At 44.1% G+C, this 16,363-nt stretch overlaps 1 protein-coding gene across 1 annotated transcript in view; it reads right to left on the bottom strand.

Annotated features, from left to right (window-relative positions):
• Positions 1-863: 863 nt before the first annotated feature.
• LOC109867343 (uncharacterized) overlaps positions 864-16,363 on the bottom strand; it is a 63,188-nt gene continuing 47,688 nt past the window's right edge. The window contains exons 4-11 of the mRNA XM_031801543.1: positions 7,465-7,554; positions 7,097-7,198; positions 3,922-4,083; positions 3,729-3,833; positions 2,443-3,606; positions 1,867-1,992; positions 1,534-1,678; positions 864-1,420 (exon numbers count right to left, since the gene is read on the bottom strand). Coding sequence (XP_031657403.1) covers positions 919-1,420; positions 1,534-1,678; positions 1,867-1,992; positions 2,443-3,606; positions 3,729-3,833; positions 3,922-4,083; positions 7,097-7,198; positions 7,465-7,554 — 2,396 coding nt within the window. The 3' untranslated portion in view covers positions 864-918. The remainder of the gene's footprint in view (positions 1,421-1,533; positions 1,679-1,866; positions 1,993-2,442; positions 3,607-3,728; positions 3,834-3,921; positions 4,084-7,096; positions 7,199-7,464; positions 7,555-16,363) is intronic.

Here is a 16,363-nt window from a genome sequence, read left to right as displayed (position 1 = left end):
AAAAAATGTATTTATTATTATTATAATTTATTTTTTAGGCCTATTTGTTTGGCAAGACAGCTACAGGATACATCTCACCGTAGTAGGCTATATTTCGGTTATTTGGGTCTACATTCACCTTTAGTTTACTGTGTTTTTAACTAGCCCAAATATAGATTGTGTTCTGTCTTTATTGATCTGATATTCTGTTTACTAAGCCTTGTTCTGTTCGCGTTGTTACAGAATTGAGTTTTTTTCTATTTGTTTGTTTTGAGGTCAGACTTTAGTGTATGTAGTGTATTGCATTATCAAACTTTGAAAGGGAATGAGGGCTGGATTTACAGTTGATTGAATTGAGGATCAGATAGAGAATTACTGTAAAATATGAAAAGAAAACATGTTTTTATTGGTAATTGTACAAAATGAATGAGAAGAAGAAGAAAAAATATTGATGAAAAATATTATACAAAAATGTATATTTTATGACACTCAAATTCTTAAAAATGTAGAACACTCTGCCAGGACAGTCATAGACATGTTGGGTGTTGGCTTGATGGGTGTTGGGTGTTGGCTTGTTGGGTGTTGGGTGTTGGCTTGTTGGGTGTTGGCTTGATGGGTTTTTGATGGGGTGTTGGCTTGATGGGTGTTGGCTTGTTGGGTGCTGGCTTGATGGGTGTTGGCTTGATGGGTGTTGGCTTGTTGGGTGTTGGCTTGTTGGGTGTTGGCTTGATGGGTGTTGGCTTGATGGGTGCTGGCTTGATGGGTGTTGGCTTGATGGGTGTTGGCTTGATGGGTGTTGGCTTGATGGGTGTGTGCTCTGATTGTTAATAGAACCTTCTCTGCATTGGTTACATTCAAGGTGTCACTACTTGTGACTGACTGTATTCTCCTAGGCAGAATGTCTCCTACTGTCATAAGATTTATTTACGATCATAAGATTTATTTACGACCATAACATTTGACTAGACTTTTTTGTTGTTGATCCAAAGTAAAATAAGCCTTGCATATTTTCACATAGCTGTTGTCCCACATGTACAAAAGTTGATTTTCGGGATAATATGACAACATGGCCATTATACCATTGGCTGATCTGAGATCCAAACTTGCATTGAAAGCTTTCTCTTTCATTAAGTCAAAAGCATGTGTGACTTTTGTGTCTTTGGTGTCAGTCAGATACAGAACTCCACATGCAACAAAGGCATTCCCAGCACTCGGTACAGGATAGGACGTGCTAACCACAGACAACACAGAAAACCTCTTATGGTTTAACTTGGCCACCATCACGGTTCCACTGATAGCTGAAGCATATATGAGCCACAGTCCGTTCTCGTCCACAGCAAACTTAAAGTACGTCTTGGAGTTGTGGAAGAGATAGGTTCGATTGTGGTAAAGAGCATTCTCAATGGCCAGTGTCTGTAATCTCCTGGTCTTCAGGTTATCCCTGTAAAAGCAAAATATTGAGAATGGATAAAACACTTAGAATCATGTACAAGATTTTGAAAAAATATCTGATAATATACGTGTTGCTTTAAACTGCAGTAAAGAAACACCTACTTGACAACTTTCGAGGTTCCTGCATTATGATAGTAAACAGACCCATTGTAGATGATGTGGCCACAACCCTGGTAGAACTTCCTCATGTCAATAGACCTGCTGTTAGGAAATGATGCAATGCTCTTGTACTCCTGCAAGACTCGACCTGAAAGCCAAATGTAAATCGCACACACAGTATCTTTCTGCTGGAAATGGATTCATTGTTGCAACTTATATAAACTTGATGTATTGTACCAGCTGATTTATTTCTTTGGCCTTGAGTTTTCCCTATTATAAAACACGGTTCCTCAATATTACTGGTATTTCCTTTACGACTTGCCAAAAGCACTGTACCTGAAAAGTGTTCAGCCATCCAAATGTGGTTATCGTTCACCCGGGCTGCATCTTGCATCCAAACTCCAAATGTGGTTTCCATTTTAGTGACGTTTGGAAAGCACGTTATGGTTTTGATAATGTATTCTATGGATACGAAAGAGAAACATGGAAATTAAATAATGACAATGTTTGAAATAATTTCACTCAGCAACAGTTTCCACTAGGGGGCGCTCACGAGTAAAGGTTGAAGGTATAGTACACTAGTACAAACTAAGCTTCCAGGCTGTACCTTTAAATTCTGTGGTTACATTGGAGGGAACAGTGAAGACTTTAAGGCCTTCTGTTGACAAAATGCAACCAATTATGAAGAACAATAATCTACCTTCAACATCCCAATTGAACCCCCAGTGTTGCCTAATGAACAAATCGTTTTGACACCAGCTTTCCAAACAGGTTCTTCTTTCGAATCCTCTATGTCGGTTACATTCAAGGTGTCATTGGGGGGAATAGGGAAGATGCAATCAATTATGAAGACAATTTTAATACCCTCACCATCCTAATTCAACCCCTTTATAGATTTAAATAGTTTCATACCAGTTTTCCTAAATGCTGCTTCTTCCACAATCTCGGTCTCGGTTAAGTTGAAATGTCCGCCTTCCACTATCTCGGTCTCGGTTACGTTGAAATGTCCGCCTTCCACTATCTCGGTCTCGGTTACGTTGAAATGTCCGCCTTCCACTATCTCGGTCTCGGTTACTTTGAAATGTCCGCCTTCCACTATCTCGGTCTCGGTTACGTTGAAATGTCCGTCTTCCACTATCTCAGTCTCGGTTACATTCAAATGTCCTTCTTCCACTATCTCGGTCTCGGTTACATTCAAATGTCCTTCTTCCACTATCTCGGTCTCGGTTACATTCAAATGTCCATCTTCCACTATCTCGGTCTCGGTTACATTCAAATGTCCGTCTTCCACTATCTCAGTTACATTCAAATGTCCGTCTTCCACTATCTCGGTTACGTTGAAATGTCCGTCTTCCACTATCTCGGTCTCGGTTACATTCAAATGTCCTTCTTCCACTATCTCAGTCTCGGTTACATTCAAATGTCCTTCTTCCACTATCTCAGTCTCGGTTACATTCAAATGTCCGTCTTCCACTATCTCGGTCTCGGTTACATTCAAATGTCCTTCTTCCACTATCTCGGTCTCGGTTACATTCAAATGTCCTTCTTCCACTATCTCGGTCTCGGTTACATTCAAATGTCCGTCTTCCACTATCTCAGTCTCGGTTACATTCAAATGTCCGTCTTCCACTATCTCGGTCTCGGTTACATTCAAATGTCCTTCTTCCACTATCTCGGTCTCGGTTACATTCAAATGTCCTTCTTCCACTATCTCGGTCTCGGTTACATTCAAATGTCCTTCTTCCACTATCTTGGTCTCGGTTACATTCAAATGTCCTTCTTCCACTATCTTGGTCTCGGTTACATTCAAATGTCCTTCTTCCACTATCTTGGTCTCGGTTACATTCAAATGTCCTTCTTCCACTATCTTGGTCTCGGTTACATTCAAATGTCCTTCTTCCACTATCTTGGTCTCGGTTACATTCAAATGTCCTTCTTCCACAATCTTGGTCTCGGTTACATTCAAATGTCCTTCTTCCACTATCTCGGTGTATGTCATTTGTCGGTTATTTAATTCCTCGTTCTCGGTGTCAGTTACATTCAACGTGTCATTACTTGCAGCTAGATTCGCTGACTCTAAGGGGAGAGAGATACAACAGTGTTGTTGTTTTTTACACTGAGGAATAAACTTATGTTCATACATGGTGATTCTTGAGTTGTTGTTGGTGGTGGAATCTCTGCCAGGACAGTATGCTCACCCGAAGACATGTTGGCTTGATGGATGTGTGCCCTGATGGTTGTATTAACAGTCTCTGCGTTGGTTACATTTAAGGTGTCACTGCTTGTGGCTGCATTCTCTGTACCTAAGAGTGTAGAGAGAAATGGAACAATGTTTTACAGTGAGGATGAATGCATGTCATTGTTGGTGGAATCTCTGAACCGCATACTCACCCAGAGAGTCAGACATGTTGTCTTGATGGAAACAGGTGTTCTCTAACAACTGTGCTCTCATGGTCCTATTTCTAGAGGGTTCTGGGTCCTCTAAGGTCGCTGGGGGGCCAGGTAGACCAGGGGGACCGGCAGGGCCAGGAGGGCCCCTTGGACCCGGAGGCCCTTCAAACACAACCAGAGGAACAGAATCTGAACAAGCTTCTCAGAAAAATGAACATTTACAGTATGTAATACAATTATGATCATTGCAAGTACAACATCAATTGTAACTATCTGCAAAATCTGTGTTTAGTAGCTCAAATGTAGTTGAGGATGATCGAGTAAGATAAACTAGTAGGGTGAGCTGGTAAGATGAACTAGTAGGGTGAGCTGGTAAGATAAACTAGTAGGGTGAGCTGGTAAGATGAACTAGTAGGGTGAGCTAGTAAGATGAACTAGTAGGGTGAGCTAGTAGGGTGATCTAGTAAGATGAACTAGTAGGGTGAGCTAGTAAGATGAACTAGTAGGGTGATCTAGTAAGATGAACTAGCAGGGTGATCTAGCAGGGTGATCTAGTAAGATGAACTAGCAGGGTGATCTAGTAAGATGAACTAGCAGGGTGATCTAGTAAGATGAACTAGCAGGGTGAGCTAGTAAGATGAACTAGCAGGGTGAGCTAGTAAGATGAACTAGCAGGGTGAGCTAGTAAGATGAACTAGTCATGTGATCTAGTAAGATGAACTAGCAGGGTGATCTAGTAAGATGAACTAGTAGGGTGAGCTAGTAAGATGAACTAGCAGGGTGATCTAGTAAGATGAACTAGCAGGGTGAGCTAGTAAGATGAACTAGTAGGGTGAGCTAGTAAGATGAACTAGCAGTGTGAGCTAGTAAGATGAACTAGTCATGTGATCTAGTAAGATGAACTAGTCATGTGATCTAGTAAGATGAACTAGTAGGGTGATCTAGTAAGATGAACTAGTAGAGGGATTAAGCTAGTAAGATGAACTAGTCATGTGATCTAGTAAGATGAACTAGTAGGGTAATCTAGTAAGATGAACTAGTAGGGTGAGCTAGTAAGATGAACTAGCAGGGTGAGCTAGTAAGATGAACTAGTAGGGTGATCTAGTAAGATGATCTAGTAAGATGACCTAGTAGGGTGAGCTAGTAAGATGAACTAGTAGGGTGAGCTAGTAAGATGAACTAGTAGGGTGAGCTAGTAGGGTGATCTAGTAAGATGAACTAGTAGGGTGATCTAGTAAGATGATCTAGTAAGATGACCTAGTAGGGTGAGCTAGTAAGATGAACTAGTAGGGTGAGCTAGTAAGATGAACTAGTAGGGTGAGCTAGTAGGGTGATCTAGTAAGATGAACTAGTAGGGTGATCTAGTAAGATGAACTAGTAGGGTGAGCTAGTAAGATGAACTAGCAGGGTGATCTAGTAAGATGAACTAGCAGGGTGAGCTAGTAAGATGAACTAGCAGGGTGAGCTAGTAAGATGAACTAGCAGGGTGAGCTAGTAAGATGAACTAGTCATGTGATCTAGTAAGATGAAGTAGCAGGGTGATCTAGTAAGATGAACTAGTCATGTGAGCTAGTAAGATGAACTAGTAGGGTGAGCTAGTAAGATGAACTAGTAGGGGGCTTAAGCTAGTAAGATGAACTAGTCATGTGATCTAGTAAGATGAACTAGTCATGTGAGCTAGTAAGGTGAACTAGTAGGGTGATCTAGTAAGATGAACGAGTAGGGTGATCTAGTAAGATGAACTAGTAGGGTGATCTAGTAAGATGAACTAGTAGGGTGAACTAGTAGGGTGATCTAGTAGGGTGATCTAGTAAGATGAACTAGTAAGATGAACTAGTAGGGTGAACTAGTAGGGTGATCTAGTAAGATGAACGAGTAGGGTGATCTAGTAAGATGAACGAGTAGGGTGATCTAGTAAGATGAACTAGTAGGGTGATCTAGTAAGATGAACTAGTAAGATGAACTAGTAGGGTGAACTAGTAGGGTGATCTAGTAAGATGAACGAGTAGGGTGATCTAGTAAGATGAACTAGTAGGGTGATCTAGTAAGATGAACTAGTAGGGTGAACTAGTAGGGTGATCTAGTAAGATGAACTAGTAGGGTGATCTAGTAAGATGAACTAGTAGGGTGATCTAGTAAGATGAACTAGTAGGGTGATCTAGTAAGATGAACTAGTAGGGTGATCTAGTAAGATGAACTAGTAGGGTGATCTAGTAAGATGAACTAGTAGGGTGATCTAGTAAGATGAACTAGTAGGGTGATCTAGTAAGATGAACTAGTAGGGTGATCTAGTAAGATGAACTAGTAGGGTGATCTAGTAAGATGAACTAGCAGGGTGATCTAGTAAGATGAACTAGCAGGGTGAGCTAGTAAGATGAACTAGCAGGGTGAGCTAGTAAGATGAACTAGCAGGGTGAGCTAGTAAGATGAACTAGTAGGGTGATCTAGTAAGATGAACTAGTAGGGTGATCTAGTAAGATGAACTAGTAGGGTGATCTAGTAAGATGAACTAGTAGGGTGATCTAGTAAGATGAACTAGTAGGGTGATCTAGTAAGATGAACTAGTAGGGTGATCTAGTAAGATGAACTAGCAGGGTGATCTAGTAAGATGAACTAGCAGGGTGAGCTAGTAAGATGAACTAGCAGGGTGAGCTAGTAAGATGAACTAGCAGGGTGAGCTAGTAAGATGAACTAGCAGGGTGAGCTAGTAAGATGAACTAGCAGGGTGAGCTAGTAAGATGAACTAGTCATGTGATCTAGTAAGATGAACTAGTCATGTGAGCTAGTAAGATGAACTAGTAGGGTGAGCTAGTAAGATTAACTAGTAGGGGGATTAAGCTAGTAAGATGAACTAGTCATGTGATCTAGTAAGGTGAACTAGTAGGGTGATCTAGTAAGATGAACGAGTAGGGTGATCTAGTAAGATGAACTAGTAGGGTGATCTAGTAAGATGAACTAGTAGGGTGATCTAGTAAGATGAACTAGTAGGGTGATCTAGTAAGATGAACTAGTAGGGTGATCTAGTAAGATGAACTAGTAGGGTGATCTAGTAAGATGAACTAGTAGGGTGATCTAGTAAGATGAACTGGTAGGGTGAGCTAGTAAGATGAACTAGTAGGGGGATTAAGCTAGTAAGATGGATTTTTAAGAGAATGAGAACTCTACCCTCTTTTACCCTCTATGAAGATGTCATTGGAGGTCTCGTCCTTCAATCCTGGAGGTCCAGGGTCTCCCACGTCTCCTTTCACCCCAGGCTCCCCTCTCTCTCCAGGGGGACCTGGACAGGCAAGGGGTCATCATGATAGTTATGGATGGATTTTTTTTTTATACTGATTTCTTTAAATTATTTAGTTTTGTTAGGTCTGTACCAGTGGAGGCTGGTGTCACTTTGAATTGGAAGATGGAATCATTGTAATGGCTGGAATAGAATGAATTACAAGTCCTCCAATTTAAGGTGACACCAGCCTCCACTGGTCTGCACATGTATAATTGAGCACTTGTGCATGGACAAAAAAAAATCACATACCACCAACAGTGTCTGACCTTTTTTCCCTCGTCTCCCTGCAGGTCCAGGTGGTCCTGATATGCCTTCTGTAGCATTGACTCCTGGCCTCCCATCCACACCTGGAGTGCCTTGAACAGATACCATCCTGTATGATCATCGATAACTACATGTATGACTAGATGCATTTGAAAAACATTTTTTTAGAACATTGGGCCAGTAACCGAAAGGTTGCTGGATCAAATCCCCGAGCTGACATGGTACAAAATGTTGATTAAGGCAGCCCCCTCCACTTCACCTCTCTGATTCAGAGGGGGTTTGGGTTAAATGCAGAAGACACATTTCAGCTGAAGGCTTTCAGTTGGACAACTGGCTAGGTATCCCCCCTTTTCCTTTACAACTGACTAGGTATCCCCCCTTTCCCTTTACAACTGACTAGGTATCCCCCCTTTCCCTTTACAACTGACTAGGTATCCCCCCTTTCCCTTTACAACTGACTAGGTATCCCCCCTTTCCCTTTACAACTGACTAGGTATCCCCCCTTTCCCTTTACAACTGACTAGGTATCCCCCTTTCCCTTTACAACTGACTAGGTATCTCCCTTTCCCTTTACAACTGACTAGGTATCCCCCCTTTCCCTGTACAACTGACTAGGTATCCCCCCTTTCCCTTTACAACTGACTAGGTATCCCCCTTTCCCTTTACAACTGACTAGGTATCCCCCCTTTCCCTTTACAACTGACTAGGTATCCCCCCTTTCCCTTTACAACTGACTAGGTATCCCCCCTTTCCCTTTACAACTGGCTAGGTATCCCCCCTTTCCCTGTACAACTGACTAGGTATCCCCCCTTTCCCTGTACAACTGACTAGGTATCCCCCCTTTCCCTGTACAACTGACTAGGTATCTCCCTTTCCCTTTACAACTGACTAGGTATCTCCCTTTCCCTTTACAACTGACTAGGTATCCCCCCTTTCCCTTTACAACTGACTAGGTATCCCCCTTTCCCTTTACAACTGACTAGGTATCCCCCCTTTCCCTTTAAAACTGACTAGGTATCCCCCCTTTCCCTTTACAACTGGCTAGGTATCCCCCTTTCCCTGTACAACTGACTAGGTATCCCCCCTTTCCCTTTACAACTGACTAGGTATCCCCCTTTCCCTTTACAACTGACTAGGTATCCCCCCTTTCCCTGTACAACTGACTAGGTATCCCCCCTTTCCCTTTACAACTGACTAGGTATCCCCCTTTCCCTTTACAACTGACTAGGTATCCCCCCTTTCCCTTTACAACTGACTAGGTATCCCCCCTTTCCCTTTCCAACTGACTAGGTATCCCCCTTTCCCTTTACAACTGACTAGGTATCCCCCCTTTACAACTGACTAGGTATCCCCCTTTCCCTTTACAACTGACTAGGTATCTCCCTTTACAACTGACTAGGTATCCCCCTTTACAACTGACTAGGTATCCCCCCTTTCCCTTTACAACTGACTAGGTATCTCCCTTTACAACTGACTAGGTATCCCCCTTTCCCTTTACAACTGACTAGGTATCCCCCCTTTCCCTTTACAACTGACTAGGTATCTCCCTTTACAACTGACTAGGTATCCCCCTTTCCCTTTACAACTGACTAGGTATCCCCCTATCCCTTTACAACTGACTAGGAATCTCCCTTTACAACTGACTAGGTATCTCCCTTTCCCTTTACAACTGACTAGGTATCCCCCTTTCCCTTTACAACTGACTAGGTATCCCCCCGTTCCTTTACAACTGACTAGGTATCTCCCTTTACAACTGACTAGGTATCCCCCCTTTCCCTTTACAACTGACTAGGTATCCCCCTATCCCTTTTACAACTGACTAGGTATCCCCCTTTACAACTGACTAGGTATCCCCCCTTTCCCTTTACAACTGACTAGGTATCCCCCTTTCCCTTTACAACTGACTAGGTATCTCCCTTTCCCTTTACAACTGACTAGGTATCCCCCCTTTCCCTTTACAACTGACTAGGTATCCCCCCTTTACAACTGACTAGGTATCCCCCCTTTCCCTTTACAACTGACTAGGTATCTCCCTTTACAACTGACTAGGTATCCCCCTTTCCCTTTACAACTGACTAGGTATCCCCCTTTCCCTTTACAACTGACTAGGTATCTCCCTTTACAACTGACTAGGTATCCCCCCTTTCCCTTTACAACTGACTAGGTATCCCCCTTTCCCTTTACAACTGACTAGGTATCTCCCTTTACAACTGACTAGGTATCTCCCTTTCCCTTTACAACTGACTAGGTATCTCCCTTTACAACTGACTAGGTATCCCCCTTTCCCTTTACAACTGACTAGGTATCTCCCTTTACAACTGACTAGGTATCTCCTTTCCCTTTACAACTGACTAGGTATCTCCCTTTACAACTGACTAGGTATCCCCCTTTCCCTTTACAACTGTCTAGGTATCTCCCTTTCCCTTTACAAATGACTAGGTATCCCCCATTTCCCTTTACAACTGACTAGGTATCCCCCTTTCCCTTTACAACTGACTAGGTATCCCCCCTTTCCCTTTACAACTGACTAGGTATCTCCCTGTACAACTGACTAGGTATCTCCCTTTACAACTGACTAGGTATCCCCCTTTCCCTTTACAACTGACTAGGTATCCCCCTTTCCCTTTACAACTGACTAGGTATCTCCCTGTACAACTGACTAGGTATCCCCCCTTTCCCTGTACAACTGACTAGGTATCTCCCTTTACAACTGACTAGGTATCCCCCCTTTCCCTGTACAACTGACTAGGTATCTCCCTGTACAACTGACTAGGTATCCCCCCTTTCCCTGTACAACTGACTAGGTATCTCCCTTTACAACTGACTAGGTATCCCCCCTTTCCCTTTACAACTGACTAGGTATCCCCCTTTCCCTTTACAAACTGACTAGGTATTCCCCCCTTTACAACTGACTAGGGTATCCCCCCTTTCCCTTTACAACTGACTAGGTATCCCCCCTTTCCCTTTACAACTGACTAGGTATCCCCCCCTTCCCTTTACAACTGACTAGTATCCCCCCTTTCCCTTTACAACTGACTAGGTATCTCCCTTTACAACTGACTAGGTATCCCCCCTTTCCCTTTACAACTGACTAGGTATCCCCCCTTTCCCTGTACAACTGACTAGGTATCTCCCTTTACAACTGACTAGGTATCCCCCCTTTCCCTTTACAACTGACTAGGTATCTCCCTTTACAACTGACTAGGTATCCCCCCCTTTCCCTTTACAACTGACTAGGTATCCCCCCTTTCCCTGTACAACTGACTAGGTATCCCCCCTGTCCCTTTACAACTGACTAGGTATCCCCCCTTTCCCTGTACAACTGACTAGGTATCCCCCCTTTCCCTGTACAACTGACTAGGTATCCCCCCTTTCCCTTTACAACTGACTAGGTATCCCCCTTTCCCTTTACAACTGACTAGGTATCTCCCTTTACAACTGACTAGGTATCCCCCCTTTCCCTGTACAACTGACTAGGTATCTCCCTTTACAACTGACTAGGTATCCCCCTTTCCCTTTACAACTGACTAGGTATCTCCCTTTACAACTGACTAGGTATCCTCCTTTCCCTTTACAACTGACTAGGTATCCCCCTTTCCCTTTACAACTGACTAGGTATCCCCCTTTCCCTGTACAACTGACTAGGTATCTCCCTTTACAACTGACTAGGTATCCCCCTTTCCCTTTACAACTGACTAGGTATCTCCCTTTACAACTGACTAGGTATCCCCCCTTTCCCTTTACAACTGACTAGGTATCTCCCTTTACAACTGACTAGGTATCCCCTTTCCCTTTACAACTGACTAGGTATCCCCCTTTCCCTTTACAACTGACTAGGTATCCCCTTTCCCTTTACAACTGACTAGTATCCCCCTTTCCCCTTTACAACTGACTAGGTATCCCCCCTTTCCCTTTACAACTGACTAGGTATCTCCCTTTACAACTGACTAGGTATCCCCCTTTCCCTTTACAACTGACTAGGTATCTCCCTTTACAACTGACTAGGTATCCCCCTTTCCCTTTACAACTGACTAGGTATCTCCCTTTACAACTGACTAGGTATCCCCCTTTCCCTTTACAACTGACTAGGTATCCCCCTTTCCCTTTACAACTGACTAGGTATCCCCCCTTTCCCTTTACAACTGACTAGGTATCCCCCTTTCCCTTTACAACTGACTAGGTATCCCCCCTTTACAACTGACTAGGTATCTCCCTTACAACTGACTAGGTATCCCCCTTTACAAACTGACTAGGTATCCCCCTTTCCCTTTACAACTGACTAGGTATCCCCCTTTACAACTGACTAGGTATCCCCCCTTTCCCTTTACAACTGACTAGGTATCTCCCTTTACAACTGACTAGGTATCCCCCCTTTCCCTTTACAACTGACTAGGTATCTCCCTTTACAACTGACTAGGTATCTCCTTTTACAACTGACTAGGTATCCCCCCTTTCCCTTTACAACTGACTAGGTATCTCCCTTTACAACTGACTAGGTATCCCCCCTTTCCCTTTACAACTGAATAGGTATCCCCCCTTTCCCTGTACAACTGACTAGGTATCTCCCCTTTACAACTGACTAGGTATCCCCCTTTCCCTTTACAACTGACTAGGTATCCCCCCTTTCCCTGTACAACTGACTAGGTATCCCCCCTTGCCCTGTACAACTGACTAGGTATCTCCCCTTTACAACTGACTAGGTATCTCCCCTTTACAACTGACTAGGTATCCCCCCTTTCCCTGTACAACTGACTAGGTATCTCCCCTTTACAACTGACTAGGTATCTCCCTTTACAACTGACTAGGTATCTCCCCTTTCCCTGTACAACTGACTAGGTATTTCCCTTTACAACTGACTAGGTATCTCCCTTTACAACTGACTAGGTATCCCCCCTTTCCCTTTACAACTGACTAGGTATCCCCCCTTTCCCTTTACAACTGACTAGGTATCTCCCTTTACAACTGACTAGGTATCCCCCCTTTCCCTTTACAACTGACTAGGTATCCCCCCTTTCCCTGTACAACTGACTAGGTATCTCCCTTTACAACTGACTAGGTATCCCCCCTTTCCCTTTACAACTGACTAGGTATCTCCCTTTACAACTGACTAGGTATCCCCCCCTTTCCCTTTACAACTGACTAGGTATCCCCCTTTCCCTGTACAACTGACTAGGTATCCCCCCTTTCCCTTTACAACTGACTAGGTATCCCCCCTTTCCCTGTACAACTGACTAGGTATCCCCCCTTTCCCTGTACAACTGACTAGGTATCCCCCCTTTCCCTTTACAACTGACTAGGTATCCCCCTTTCCCTTTACAACTGACTAGGTATCTCCCTTTACAACTGACTAGGTATCCCCCCTTTCCCTGTACAACTGACTAGGTATCTCCCTTTACAACTGACTAGGTATCTCCCTTTACAACTGACTAGTATCCCCCTTTCCCTTTACAACTGACTAGGTATCTCCCTTTACAACTGACTAGGTATCCTCCTTTCCCTTTACAACTGACTAGGTATCCCCCTTTCCCTTACAACTGACTCGGATCCCCCTTTCCCTGTACAACTGACTAGGTATCTCCCTTTACAACTGACTAGGTATCCCCCTTTCCCTTTACAACTGACTAGGTAATCTCCCTGTACAACTGACTTGGTATCCCCCCTTTTCCCTTTACAACTGACTAGGTATCCTCCTTTACAACTGACTAGGTAACTCCCTTTAAACTGACTAGGTATCCCCCTTTCCCTTTACAACTGACTAGGTATCCCCCTTTCCCTTTACAACTGACTAGGTATCCCCCTTTCCCTTTACAAGCTGACTAGGTATCTCCCCTTCAACTGACTAGGTATCCCTTCCTTACAACTGACTAGGTATCTCCCTTTAGCAACTGACTAGGTATCCCCCCTTTCCCTTTACAACTGACTAGGTATCTCCCTTTACAAACTGACTAGGTATCCCCCCTTTCCCTTTACAACTGACTAGGTATCTCCCTTTACAACTGACTAGGTATCCCCCCTTTCCCTTTACAACTGACTAGGTATCCCCCTTTCCCTTTACAACTGACTAGGTATCCCCCCTTTCCCTTTACAACTGACTAGGTATCCCCGCTTTCCCTTTACAACGACTAGGTATCCCCCCTTTACAACTGACTAGGTATCTCCCTTTACAACTGACTAGGTATCCCCCTTTACAACTGACTAGGTATCCCCCTTTCCCTTTACAACTGACTAGGTATCCCCCCTTTACAACTGACTAGGTATCCCCCCTTTCCCTTTACAACTGACTAGGTATCTCCCTTTACAACTGACTAGGTATCCCCCTTTCCCTTTACAACTGACTAGGTATCTCCCTTTACAACTGACTAGGTATCTCCTTTTACAACTGACTAGGTATCCCCCCTTTCCCTTTACAACTGACTAGGTATCTCCCTTTACAACTGACTAGGTATCCCCCCCTTTCCCTTTACAACTGACTAGGTATCCCCCCTTTCCCTGTACAAACTGACTAGGTATCTCCCCTTTACAACTGACTAGGTATCCCCCTTTCCCTTTACAACTGACTAGGTATCCCCCCTTCCCTGTACAACTGACTAGGTATCCCCCCTTGCCCTGTACAACTGACTAGGTATCTCCCCTTTACAACTGACTAGGTATCCCCCCTTTCCCTTTACAACTGACTAGGTATCCCCCCTTTCCCTGTACAACTGACTAGGTATCTCCCCTTTACAACTGACTAGGTATCTCCCTTTACAACTGACTAGGTATCTCCCCTTTCCCTGTACAACTGACTAGGTATCTCCCTTTACAACTGACTAGGTATCTCCCTTTACAACTGACTAGGTATCTCCCTTTACAACTGACTAGGTATCTCCCTTTACAACTGACTAGGTATCTTCCTTTACAACTGAGTAGGTATCTCCCTGTACAACTGACTAGGTATCTCCCTTTACAACTGACTAGGTATCCCCCCTTTCCCTTTACAACTGGCTAGGTATCCCCCCTTTCCCTGTACAACTGACTAGGTATCCCCCCTTTCCCTGTACAACTGACTAGGTATCCCCCCTTTCCCTTTACAACTGACTAGGTATCTCCCTTTCCCTTTACAACTGACTAGGTATCCCCCTTTCCCTTTACAACTGACTAGGTATCCCCCCCTTTCCCTTTACAACTGACTAGGTATCCCCCTTTCCCTTTACAACTGACTAGGTATCCCCCTTTCCCTTTACAACTGACTAGGTATCCCCCCTTTCCCTTTAAAACTGACTAGGTATCCCCCCTTTCCCTTTACAACTGACTAGGTATCCCCCCTTTCCCTTTACAACTGACTAGGTATCCCCCCTTTCCCTTTACAACTGACTAGGTATCCCCCTTTCCCTTTACAACTGACTAGGTATCCCCCCTTTCCCTGTACAACTGACTAGGTATCCCCCCTTTCCCTTTACAACTGACTAGGTATCCCCCTTTCCCTTTACAACTGACTAGGTATCCCCCCTTTCCCTTTCCAACTGACTAGGTATCCCCCCTTTCCCTTTACAACTGACTAGGTATCCCCCTTTACAACTGACTAGGTATCCCCCTTTCCCTTTACAACTGACTAGGTATCTCCCTTTACAACTGACTAGGTATCCCCCTTTACAACTGACTAGGTATCCCCCCTTTCCCTTTACAACTGACTAGGTATCCCCCTTTCCCTTTACAACTGACTAGGTATCTCCCTTTACAACTGACTAGGTATCTCCCTTTCCCTTTACAACTGACTAGGTATCCCCCTTTACAACTGACTAGGTATCCCCCCTTTCCCTTTACAACTGACTAGGTATCCCCCTTTCCCTTTACAACTGACTAGGTATCTCCCTTTCCCTTTACAACTGACTAGGTATCCCCCCTTTCCCTTTACAACTGACTAGGTATCCCCCCTTTACAACTGACTAGGTATCCCCCCTTTCCCTTTACAACTGACTAGGTATCTCCCTTTACAACTGACTAGGTATCCCTTTCCCTTTACAACTGACTAGGTATCCCCCTTTCCCTTTACAACTGACTAGGTATCTCCCTTTACAACTGACTAGGTATCCCCCCTTTCCCTTTACAACTGACTAGGTATCCCCCTTTCCCTTTACAACTGACTAGGTATCTCCCTTTACAACTGACTAGGTATCTCCCTTTCCCTTTACAACTGACTAGGTATCTCCCTTTACAACTGACTAGGTATCCCCCTTTCCCTTTACAACTGTCTAGGTATCTCCCTTTCCCTTTACAACTGACTAGGTATCCCCCCTTTCCCTTTACAACTGACTAGGTATCCCCCCTTTCCCTTTACAACTGACTAGGTATCCCCCCTTTCCCTTTACAACTGACTAGGTATCTCCCTGTACAACTGACTAGGTATCTCCCTTTACAACTGACTAGGTATCCCCCCTTTCCCTTTACAACTGACTAGGTATCCCCCCTTTCCCTTTACAACTGACTAGGTATCTCCCTGTACAACTGACTAGGTATCCCCCCTTTCCCTGTACAACTGACTAGGTATCTCCCTTTACAACTGACTAGGTATCCCCCCTTTCCCTGTACAACTGACTAGGTATCTCCCTGTACAACTGACTAGGTATCCCCCCTTTCCCTGTACAACTGACTAGGTATCTCCCTTTACAACTGACTAGGTATCCCCCTTTCCCTTTACAACTGACTAGGTATCCCCCTTTCCCTTTACAACTGACTAGGTATCCCCCCTTTCCCTTTACAACTGACTAGGTATCCCCCCTTTACAACTGACTAGGTATCCCCCCTTTCCCTTTACAACTGACTAGGTATCCCCCCTTTCCCTTTACAACTGACTAGGTATCCCCCTTTCCCTTTACAACTGACTAGGTATCCCCCTTTCCCTTTACAACTGACTAGGTATCC

Source organism: Oncorhynchus kisutch, linkage group LG22, assembly GCF_002021735.2.
Source record: "Oncorhynchus kisutch isolate 150728-3 linkage group LG22, Okis_V2, whole genome shotgun sequence".
NCBI classification, from domain to species: domain Eukaryota; kingdom Metazoa; phylum Chordata; class Actinopteri; order Salmoniformes; family Salmonidae; genus Oncorhynchus; species Oncorhynchus kisutch.
This window is presented reverse-complemented; position numbering and strand designations above follow the sequence as displayed.